The 12,265-nt window shown below is 45.8% G+C and overlaps 1 protein-coding gene across 2 annotated transcripts in view; it reads right to left on the reverse strand.

Moving 5' to 3' along the window:
- Positions 1-12,265, reverse strand: part of lamb2 (laminin, beta 2 (laminin S)) — a 127,901-nt gene that overhangs the window by 49,797 nt on the left and 65,839 nt on the right. For both annotated transcript variants that reach the window (XM_067998342.1, XM_067998343.1), the window contains 3 exons: positions 9,191-9,318; positions 5,971-6,091; positions 2,772-2,964 (listed from right to left, as the gene is read on the reverse strand). In XM_067998342.1, the coding sequence (XP_067854443.1) occupies positions 2,772-2,964; positions 5,971-6,091; positions 9,191-9,318 (442 nt within the window). The remainder of the gene's footprint in view (positions 1-2,771; positions 2,965-5,970; positions 6,092-9,190; positions 9,319-12,265) is intronic.

The raw sequence follows: 12,265 nt of genomic DNA on the forward strand, positions 1-12,265 counted from the left end.
TCACGATGCTCCACTTTTCCAGCTTCCACCCTAACCACGTCAAAGAGGCCATCCCCTATGGACAGGTCCTGCGAATACACAGGGTCTGCTCAGACGAAGAGGAACGCGATGGACACCGACAGACGCTGAAAGATGCCCTCGTAAGAACGGGATATGACGCTCGACTCGTCGATCGACAGTTCCGACGGGCCACAGTGAAAAATCGCATAGACCTCCTCAGAAGACAAACACGGGACACAACCAACAGAGTACCCTTCGTCGTCCAGTACTTCCCCGGAGCGGAGAAACTACGCCATGTTCTCCGCAGCCTTCAACATGTCATCGATGACGACGAACACCTCGCTAAGGCCATCCCCACGCCTCCACTACTCGCCTTCAAACAGCCACCCAACCTCAAACAGACCATCGTTCGCAGCAAATTACCCAGCTTTCAGGAGAACAGCGACACCACACAACCCTGCCACAGCAACCTCTGCAAGACATGCCAGATCATCGACACAGATACCACCATCACACGAGAGGACACCACCCACCAGGTACATGGTTCATACTCCTGTGACTCGGCCAACGTTGTCTACCTCATACGTTGCAGGAAAGGATGCCACGGAGCATGGTACATTGGCGAGACCATGCAGACACTGCGACAACGGATGAACGGACACCGCGTAACAATCGCCAGACAGGAGGGTTCCCTCCCAGTCGGGGAACACTTCAGCAGTCAAGGACATTCAGCCACCGATCTTCGAGTAAGCGTTCTCCAAGGCGGCCTTCGAGACACACGACAACGCAAAATCGTCGAGCAGAAATTGATAGCCAAATTCTGCACCCATGAGGACGGCCTCAACCGAGATCTTGGGTTCATGTCATGCTACACGTAACCCCACCAGCGAAAAAAGAGTTATCTGTTTTTAATACAACTGGTCATTCTCTCTCTTTCTCTTCCTTTCGGGTGTCTCTCTCTCTCTCTCTCTCTCTCTGTCTTTGGGTTCGGTTTGTATATTCAGTAGTCCTGTATGTACTGTCTCTCTGTCTGATTGCCTTGACAACAGGCAGTTGGAAAGATTATCTGTAATCACCAGGCATTGTTCTCTGACTATATATGCGGTAACCTTCAAGGAATCACACACTCACCTGACGAAGGAGAAAACCTCCGAAAGTTTGTGATTTTCAAATAAAACTGTTGGACTATGACCTGGTGTTGTAAGATTCCTTACATTTGTCCACCCCAGTCCATCACCGGCATCTCCACATCATGGGTAATATACTGGCATGGATAGAGGATTGGCTAACACAGAAAACAAAGAGTCGGGATAAAAGGGTCATTTTCAAAATGGCAATCTGTAACTAGTTGGGTGTCGCAGGGCTCAGTGCTGAGGCCTCAACTATTTACAATGACTTGGATGAAGGAACAGAGTGTCTTGTGGTCAAATTTGCTGATGATACAAAGATTGGTGGAAAAGCAAGTTGTGATGAGGACACAAAGTGTCTGCAAAGGGATATTGACAGGTTAAGTGAATGGGCAAAAATTTGGCAGATGGAATATAAAGTGGGAAAATGTGAAGTCAATCATTTTGGGAGGAAAAATAAAAAATCAAAATATTATTTGAATGGAGAAGTAGTACAAAATGCTGCAGTACAGAGGGATCTGGGTGTCCTCATACATGAAACACAAAAAGTCAACATACAGGTGCAGCAGGTAATCCGGAAGGCAAATGGAATATTGGCCTTTATTTCTAGGGGGATGGAGTATAAAAGCAGGGAAGTCATGCTACAACTGTACAGGGTGCTGGTGAGACCACACCTGGAGTACTGCGTACAGTTCTGGTGCCCTTATTTAAGGAAGGACATACTTGCATTGGAGGCAATTCAGAGAAGGTTCACTAGGTTGATTCTGGGTAGGGAAGGGTTGTCTTATGAGGAAAGATTGAACAGGTTGGGTCTATACTCATTGGAGTTTCGAAGAATGAGAGATCTTATTGAAACATACAAGATTCTGAGGGGACTCGACAGGGTAGATGCTGAGAGGATGTTACCCCTCATGGGGGAATCTAAAACTAGGGGGCATAGTCTCAGAATAAGGGGTCACCCGTTTAAGACGGAAATGAGGAGGAATTTCTTCTCCCTGGGGGTCCTTAATCTTTGGAATTCTTTACCCCAAAAAGCTGTGGAGGCTGAGTCATTGAATACATTCGATGCTGAGTTAAACAAATTTTTGATCAGCAAGGGAGTCAAAGAATATGGGGAAAGGGCGGGAAAGTGGAGTTGAGGTAAAAATCAGATCAGCCACGATCTCATTAAATGGCGGAGCAGGCTCAAGGGGCCGAATGGCCCACTCCTGCTCCTATCTCTTATGGTCTTATGGCATTTATTGCCCATCCCTAGTTTCCCCTTGAGAAGGTTGTGATGGGCCGCCTTCTTGAACCGTTGCAGTCCTTGTGGTGAAGGTTCTCACACAGTGCTGTTAGGGAGTTCCAGGATTTTGACCCAGCGACGATGAAGGAACGGGGGATATATTTCCAAGTCGGGATGGTGTGTGACTCGGTGGGGGGGGGGGGCAGTGTGCAGGTGGTGGTGTTCCCATGTGCCTGCTGCCCTTGTCTTTCTAGGTGGGAGGTGCTGTCGAAGAATCCTTGGCGAGTTGCTGCAGTGCATCCTGTGGATAGAACACACTGCAGATACGGTGCACCGATGGTGGTGGGGGGGTGGGTAGTGGGTGTTTAATTACAATCAGTGAGTTTATCGACACAAACAGATCCCAACTTGCTACTCACGCAATGCCCCGTTGTGGATTATAGCTGACATGCTGCTGATCAGTTTGGCGCAGATGTCAGTCATTGTTGGCATGATGACTGTTATGCTGTTGTCATGGCAGCGGTAACGCTCGAAGGTCTCCTTCCTCCTGATGGAGGCAGAATCTCCAGCAATGAACATCTCCATGGAAGAATAGCGAGGAACCAATACGATCTACAAACAAGGTAATCAAACCATTGAAAGGACTCTCACTGCTCAGACCCCAGTCCCAGACCTTAAAGGTGATTCCCAGGTAAAGGTCCATGTTTAGTTTTCAGACCATGGTCTCTGAAATACAGGAGGGTCCCAGGTAAGTGTTTAAAATGTCACATAAAATGTCCAAGATTAGGCCAACTCACTTTATTGCTGTACAGTTCACACATAAGGAATAATAAGGGAAAAAAAACATTAGTGGGCGTAGTATATAGGCCTCCTAATAGTTGCAACTCTGCTGGAAGAAGTATTAATCAGGAGATAGTCGGGGCATGTAATAAGGGAACAGCCATAATTATGGGGGATTTTAATTATCATATTAACTGGACAAATCAAATTGGGCAGAGCAGCCTTGAGGACGAGTTCATTGAGTGCATCAGGGATGGATTTCTTGAGCAGTATGTAACTGATCCTACAAGGGGGCAGGCAACCTTGGACCTGGTCCTGTGTAATGAGTCAGGATTAATTAATAATGTCCTAGTTAAGGATCCCCTTGGAACGAGCGACCACAACATGGTTGAATTCCATATCCAATTAGAGGGTGAGAAGGTTGATTCTCAAACAAGCGTACTGAGCTTGAATAAAGGAGACTATGATGGTATGAGAGCGGAATTGATTAAAGTGGACTGGGAAAATAGATTAAAGGGTAAGACGGTACATGAGCAGTGGTGTTCATTTAGGGAGTTATTTTACAACTTTCAAAATAAATATATTCCACTGAGGAAAAAAGGGTGTAAAAGAAATGACAGCCATCCGTGGCTAAGTAAAGAAATCAAGGATAGTATCCGACTAAAAACAAGGACATATAAGGTAGCCAAACTTAGTGGGAGGATAGAAGATTGGGAATTCTTCAAAAGACAGCAAAAAGTAACTAAAGGATTGATTAAGAAAGGGAAGTTAGATTATGAAAAGAAATTAGCAAAAAATATAAAAACAGATAGCAAGAGTTTCTATAGTTATATAAAAAGAAAAAGGGTGGCTAAGGCAAACATAGGTCCCTTAGAGGATGAGACCGGGAAATTAATGGTGGGAAACATGGAGATGGCAAAAATGCTGAACAAATATTTTGTTTCAGTCTTTACAGTAGAGGACACTAAGAATATCCCAACACTGGACAAACAGGGGACTCTCGGGGGGGAGGAGCTAAATACGATTAAAATCACTCAAGAGATGGTACTCAGTAAAATAATGGGACTCAAGGCGGATAAATCCCCTGGACCTGATGGCTTCCATCCTAGGGTCTTGAGGGAAGTGGCAGTAGGGATTGTGGATGCTTTGGTGATAGTTTTCCAAAATTCCCTGGACTCAGGAGAGGTCCCGGCAGATTGGAAAACTGCTAATGTAACACCGTTATTTAAAAAGGGTAGTAGGCAGAAGGCTGGAAATTATAGGCCAGTTAGCTTAACATCTGTGGTGGGTAAAATTTTGGAGTCTATTATTAAGGAGACAGTAACGGAACATTTAGATAAGCATAATTTAATAGGACAAAGTCAGCATGGCTTTATGAAGGGGAAGTCATGTCTGACAAATTTGCTTGAGTTCTTCGAGGATATAACGTATAGGGTGGATAAAGGGGAACCAGTGGACGTAGTGTATTTAGACTTCCAGAAGGCATTCGACAAGGTGCCACATAAAAGATTATTACTTAAGATAAAAAATCACGGGATTGGGGGTAATATTCTGGCATGGGTGGAGGATTGGTTATCAAACAGGAAGCAGAGAGTTGGGATAAATGGTTCATTTTCGGACTGGCAACCAGTAACCAGTGGTGTTCCACAGGGGTCGGTGCTGGGTCCCCAACTCTTTACAATCTATATTAACGATTTGGAGGAGGGGACCGAGTGCAACATATCAAAATTTGCAGATGATACAAAGATGGGAGGGAAAGTAGAGAGTGAGGAGGACATAAAAAACCTGCAAGGGGATATAGACAGGCTGGGTGAGTGGGCGGAGATTTGGCAGATGCAATATAATATTGGAAAATGTGAGGTTATGCACTTTGGCAGGAAAAATCAGAGAGCAAGTTATTTTCTTAATGGCGAGAGACTGGAAAGTACTGCAGTACAAAGGGATCTGGGGGTCCTAGTGCAAGAAAATCAAAAAGTTGGTATGCAGGTGCAGCAGGTGATCAAGAAAGCCAACGGAATGTTGGCTTTTATTGCTAGGGGGATAGAATATAAAAACAGGGAGGTATTGCTGCAGTTATATAAGGTATTAGTGAGACCGCACCTGGAATACTGCATACAGTTTTGGTCTCCATACTTAAGAAAAGACATGCTTGCTCTTGAGGCAGTACAAAGAAGGATCACTCGGTTAATCCCGGGTATGAGGGGGCGGACATATGAGGAGAGGTTGAGTAGATTGGGACTCTACTCATTGGAGTTCAGAAGAATGAGAGGCGGTCTTACTGAAACATATAAGATTGTGAAGGGGCTTGATCGGGTGGATGCGGTAAGGATGTTCCCAAGGATGGGTGAAACTAGAACTAGGGGGCATAATCTTAGAATAAGGGGCTGCTCTTTCAAAACTGAGATGAGGAGAAACTTCTTCACTCAGAGGGTGGTAGGTCTGTGGAATTTGCTGCCCCAGGAAGCTGTGGAAGCTACATCATTAGATAAATTTAAAACAGAAATCGACAGTTTCCTAGAAGTAAAGGGAATTAGGGGTTATGGGGAGCGGGCAGGAAATTGGACATGAAGCTGAGTTCGGATCGGTCAATGCCCTGTGGGTGGCGGAGAGGGCCCAGGGGCTATGTGGCCGGGTCCTGCTCCGACTTCTTGTGTTCTTTAGATTTGTGGTTGGGATCAGATCAGCCATGATCTTATTGAATGGCGGAGCAGGCTCGAGGGGCCGATTGGCCTACTCCTGCTCCAATTTCTTATGTTCTTATGTTCTTATGTTCTTAACATACTTGCATGCTCGCACTATCATGCACACACACATGTCCTACTTATTTCCATTACTTACAGAGTCCACGAGAATATTAGCGTTAGGAACCCTCTCTCGTGAAATGTATCTCTTGAATTCGAGTCGGATTGTGTAGCTGACTAAACGTTCGAGACAGACCGGCTGAGGGAGGACCACGTACCTGAAATAGAATCATAGTATCATAGAATGGCTACAGCACGGAAGGAGGCCATTCAACCCGTCGAGTCCGTGACGGTTCTCTGCAAGAGCAATCTAGCTAGTCCCAATTCCCTTATGAAAGCCACGATTGAATCTGCCTCGACCAGCCCCTCTGGCAGTGCATTCTGGATCATAACCACTCACTGCGTAAAAATGTTTTTCCTCACATCTATCACCTTTGGTTCTTTTGTCAATCACCTTAAATCTATGTCCTCTGGTTCTTGACCCTTCCACCAATGGGAACAGTTTCTCGATCTACTCTGTCTAGACCCTTTATGATTTTGAACACCTCTATCAAATCTCCTCTCAACCGTCTCTGCTCTAAGGAGAACAACCCCAGCTTCTCCAGTCTGTCCACGTAACTGAAGTCTCTCATCCCTGGAACCATTCTAGTAAATCTCTTCTGCATCCTATCAAAGGCCTTCACATCTTTCCTAAAGCGCAGTGCCCAGAACTGGACACAATACTCCAGTTGTAGTTGAACCAGTGTTTTATAAAGATTCGTCATAACTTCCTTGCATTTGTACTCTATGCCTCTATTTATAAAGCCCAGGATCCCCTATGCTGTTTTATCCGCTTTCTCAACCTGTCCTGCCACCTTCAAAGATTTGTGTACATATGCCCCCAGGTCTCTCTGTTCCTGTACCCCTTTAGAATTGTACTCATTAGTTTATATTGCCTCTCATTGTTCTTCCGGCCACTTTTCTGTGTTAAATTTCATCTGCCATGTGTCCGCCCATTCCAGCAGTCTGTCTATATCCTCTTGAAGTCCGTCATTATCCTCCTCACTGTTTACTACCCTTCCAAGTTTTGTGTCATCTGCAAATTTTGAAATTGTGCTCCGTGCACCCATGTTCAAGTCACTAATATATATCAAGAAATGATGTGGAGATGCCGGTGATGGACTGGGGTTAACAATTGTAAACAATTTTACAACACCAAGTTATAGTCCAACGATTTTATTTTTAATCCCACAAGCTTTGAAAAGCCCCCGAAAGCTTGTGGGATTAAAAATAAAATCGTTGGACTATAACTTGGTGTTGTAAAATTGTTTACAATTATATCAAGAAAAGCAGTGGTCCCAGCACCGACCCCTGGGGAACACCACTGTACACCTCCCTCTAGTCCGAAAAACAACTGTTCACTACCACTCTCCATTTCCTGTAACTTAACCAATTTTGTATCCATGCTGCCACTGCCCCTTTTATTCCATGGACTTCAACTTTGATAACAAGCCTATTATGCGGCACATAATCAAATGCCTTTTGGAACTCAATATACACAACGTCAACCGCATTGCCCTCATTAACCCTCTCTGTTACCTCATCAAAAAACTCAATCAAGTTAGTTAAACACGATTACCACGGCATTACCATCACCAAATCCCCCACCATCAACATCTTGGGGGTCACCATTGACTAGAAACTTAACTGGACCAGCCATATAAATACTGTGGCTACAAGAGCAGGTCAGAGGCTGGGTATTCTGCGGTGAGTGACTCACCTCCTGACTCCCCAAAGTCTTTCCATCATCTACAAGGCGCAAGTCAGGCGTGTGATGGAATATTCTCCACTTGCCTGGATGAGTGCAGCTCTAACAACACTCAAGAAGCTCGACACCATCCAGGACAAAGCAGCCCGCTTGATTGGTACCCCATCCACCACCCTAAACATTCACTCCCTTCACCACCGGTGCACCGTGGCTGCAGTGTGCACCATCCACAGGATGCACTGCAGCAACTCGCCAAGGCTTCTTCGACAGCACCTCCCAAACCCGCGACCTCTACCACCTAGAAGGACAAGAGCAGCAGGCACATGGGAACAACACCACCTGCACGTTCCCCTCCAAGTCACACACCATCCCGACTTGGAAATATATCGCCGTTCCTTCATCATCGCTGGGTCAAAATTCTGGAACTCCCTGCCTGACAGCACTGTGGGAGAACCGTCACCACACGGACTGCAGCGGTTCAAGAAGGCAGCTCACCACCACCTTCTCAAGGCAATTTGGGATGGGCAATAAATGTCGGCATTGTCAGCGACGCCCACATCCCATAAATGAATAATAAAAAAAAATTTGCCTTTAACAAATCCGTGCTGGCTTTCCTTTATTAATCCGCACTTGTCCATGTGACTTAACTTTATCCCGGATTATCGTTTCTAAAAGTTTCCCCACCACCAAGGTTAAACTGACTGGCCTGTAGTTGCTGGGTTTATCCTTACATCCTCTTTTGAACAAGGATGTAACATTTCCAATTCTCCAGTCCTCTGGCACCATCCCTGTATCTACGGATGTTTGGAAGATTATGGCCAGTACCTCCTCAATTTCCACCCTTATTTCCCTCAGCAACCTACGATGCATCCCATCCGGATTGGGTGACTTATCTGCTTTAAGTACAGCCAGCCTTTCTAATACAATTTTTAGCCCATCCAGTATCTCAACTACCTCTTCTTTTACTGTGACTGTGGTAGCATCTTCATCCTTGGTAAAGACAGATGCAGAGTACTCATTTAGTGCCTCAGCCACGCCCTCTGCCTCCAGAAAGAGAATAAAGTGACAAAAAGGACTGCGGATTGTGGCAGCTATGTACTGACTGAGGGATGTGTTAATGAGGTTCCTCAGACTGAGGGATATGTTAATGAGGTTCCTCAGACTGAGGACTGTGCACTCCCTCAGTACAGCACTGGGAGTGTCAGCCTGGATTATGCACTCAAATTTCTGGAGTGAGACTTGAACCCACAACCTTCTGACTCCAAGATAAGAGTGCTACCCACTGAACCAAGGCTGACACCTGAGAGAGACAGAGACAAAGAGAGAGAGAGCAACATAGAGAGCCAGACACACAAAGACAGGCAGAGAGATGCAGAGAGAGAGAGATGGACAGAGAAGAGAGACAGAGAGAGGCAAAAACTCACAAACATAGAGGTACAGAGTTACAGCGATCCAACAGAAACTAAAACTAGTTGATTGCAAACATCATTTAACACGATCTCTCCAACTCCAATCTTTCACTGACCCTAACACACAGTCCTAGAGCCCAAGATATTCATGAATCTCTTACCTGAAGCCTGAGGGCAAGGTGGTGACCAACAGGTCATCGGAGGGAATGGTGTTGCCGCAGGGACTGCTGGTGGCGATGGTGCCTGGCCGGACGATGGTCACAGACACCTTCTCCCACTCCTCCGGAAACTGGAATAGGGAAAGAAATGTCGGAGGGATTTGACTCTAATTGCAGTGGTGTCCCCTGACAGAGCAGTCACCAAACTTCTAGCTGACATGGAGCCGAGCCCTGCAGATTGGAAGGGATCAGGATCTTTCTCGGCCTGTGGTGAGCTGGATCGTCTCAGCCAGGGACACTGAAACTGGCCACAGTGCCCCCGCACCAGGAAGTGAAAAATCTCTTACTGTTCTTGTTGTCCCTGCCGGAATGTGAACGTGCGATGCTCCCACGGTTCATTAGCTTTGCTGGAACGTACTATCCCGGCTCACAGTGAAGAATGGCCACTGGAATTGATGTACCAGAGGGCAGCCGGAAAAAATAGCCACGTTCAGGAACAAAGGGGAGAAACTTGCAAAAACAACTAGAATTAAAACAATTTACAGCGCAGAAACAGACCATTTGCCTTACCGAGCCTGGATCTCTGACCGAGCTCTCCTGATACTCCCACTTCCTACCCTTTCCCTAGGTTATTATAATTTTTTCTTTTTCATTTATTTATCCACTTCCCTTTTAAAATCAATTATGGATTCTGCTTCCCCCACTGTTTCTCATCGGACATTCAATGTCCCAACAACCCTCTGTGTAAAAAAAATTATCCTAAGCTCTCCTTTTTTTTCTTTTGATGATCTTAAATCGATCCCCTCTAGTTACTGACTCCCCAATCACTGGAAATAGTTTTTAATCAAAACCCTTCATGAATGGACTACTCCTGTTCCTTCATAATTATGATGCCAAGGGTTATGTCTTGTCAGATGTGTCTGTTGGGTGTGGAACATACAACAGGAGGAGGCCATTCAGCCCCTCGAGCCTGTTCCACCATACTGTTAGCTCATGGTTGATCTGTATCTTAACTCCATTTACCCGCCTTGCTTCCATAACCCTTAATCCCCTTACCCAACAAAAATCTTATCAATCTAAGCTTTTAAATTTTCAATTGACCCCCAGCCTTAACAGCTTTTTGGGGGAGAGAGTTCCAGATTTCCACTCCCCTTTGTGTGAAGAAGTGCTTCCTGACATCACCCCTGAACGGCCTGGCTCTAATTTTAAGGTTCTGCCCCCTTGTTCTGGACTCCCCCCACCAGAGGAAATAGTTTCTCTCTATCTACCCTATCAAATCCCTTTAATCATCTTAAACACCTCATTAGATCACCCTTTAATCTTCCATACTCAAGGGAATACAAGCCTAGTCTATGCAACCTGGCCTCGTAATTTAACCCTTTTAGCCCCGGTATCATTCTGGTGAATCTGCGCTGCACCCCCTCCAAGGCCTGTAAACTCCAAATTTACAGAGTTAGCTCACTCGCTACTCAGTGGAGTTACAATATGTACAATAAGGGAATCATGTGCTGAATACGGGAGTGATGGGAAATCAGTCTTAGTTTGTTGAAGGCTGGGGATGGAAAGAGCCTAAATCTCATCACACAGACACTGCTGATGTAACATGGTGGCTGCTGAGAGCTGAGGAGCAGGGATCTGGGAGCTGCAGGAGGGGGTGATTCAGTCCTTTCACAACCCGGACCTGGGTTCCAATCCAACACAGGTTGATGGGGCGAAGGTTTCCTCTCGTTGCTTGTTCCTGGGTGTTAAGTCCCCTGGGGCAGTTACTGGTGACAGCACATGCTAATACACAGCCCATAGAAGGTGCTGCATTACCAGGTTATTCCGCAGGTGGGGCTCTAGGTCAATCCTTTGACGGTTCACTCCTCTTGGAATGAACAGTGAGGCCCATCGCACAACAAACAGGGCGGAAGAAGCAGTTTTGGGACATGAGCCAGTCAGATTATCTGGTGATCGGCCTCCGGCTAAAACTGGGGAAGCACCAAGCAGGCTAGATTCTCTCTCTCGAAGCCCAAACAAGTTGTCTCTGAGGCAGGGATAGGCGGGTACAAGACAGAAAATGATTGGATAGTGTATGAAAGAAATTTACAGCACGGAAGGAGGCCATTTGGCCCATCGTGTCTGTGCCGGCCGAAAAAGAGCCATCCAGCCTAATCCCACTTTCCAGATCTTGGTCCCTAACCTTGTAGGTTACGGCACTTCAAGTGCACATCCAAGTATTTTTTTAAATCCAAGTACGTTGTAAAAGCGATGAGGGTTTCTGCCTCTACCACCCTTTCAGGCAGTGAGTTCCAGACCCCCACCGCCCTCCAGGTGAAAAAAATTCCCCTCAACTCCCCTCTAATCCTTTTACCAATTACTTTAAATCTGTGCCCCCTGGTTATTGAGCTCTCTGCTAAGGGAAATAGGTCCTCCCTATCCACTCTATCTAGTCCCCTCATAATTTTATACACCTCAATTAAATCACCCCTCAACCTCCTCTGCTCCAAAGAAAGTAACTCCAGCCTATCCAATCTTTCCGCATAGCTAAAATTCTCCAGTCCTGGCAACATCCTTGTAAATCTCCTCTGTACCCTCTCTAGTGCAATCACATCTTTCCTGTAATGTGGTGACCAGAACTGTACGCAGTACTCTAGCTGTGGCCTAACCAGTATTTTATACAATTCTAGCATAACCTCCCTGCTCTTATATTCTATGCCTCAGCTAATAAACGAAAGTATCCCGTATGCCTTTTTAACCACCTTATCTACCTGTCCTGCTACCTTCAGGGATCTGTGGACATGTACTCCAAGGTCCCTCACTTCCTCTACACTCTCAGTATCCTCCCATTTATTGTGTACTCCTTTGTTCTTCCCAAATGCATTACCTCACACTTCTCCGAATTGAATTCCATTTGCCACTTTTTCTGCCCATCTGGAGAGGAAGCTTTACTCTGTATCTAACCCAAACTGTACCTGCCCTGGAATTGTTTGATGGGACAGTGTGGAGGGAGCTTTACTCTGTATCTAACCCGTGCTGTACCTGCCCTGGGAATGTTTGATGGGACAGTGTAGAGGGAGCTTTACTCTGTATCTAACC

Source organism: Heptranchias perlo, chromosome 17 (assembly GCF_035084215.1).
Source record: "Heptranchias perlo isolate sHepPer1 chromosome 17, sHepPer1.hap1, whole genome shotgun sequence".
Lineage (NCBI taxonomy): Eukaryota > Metazoa > Chordata > Chondrichthyes > Hexanchiformes > Hexanchidae > Heptranchias > Heptranchias perlo.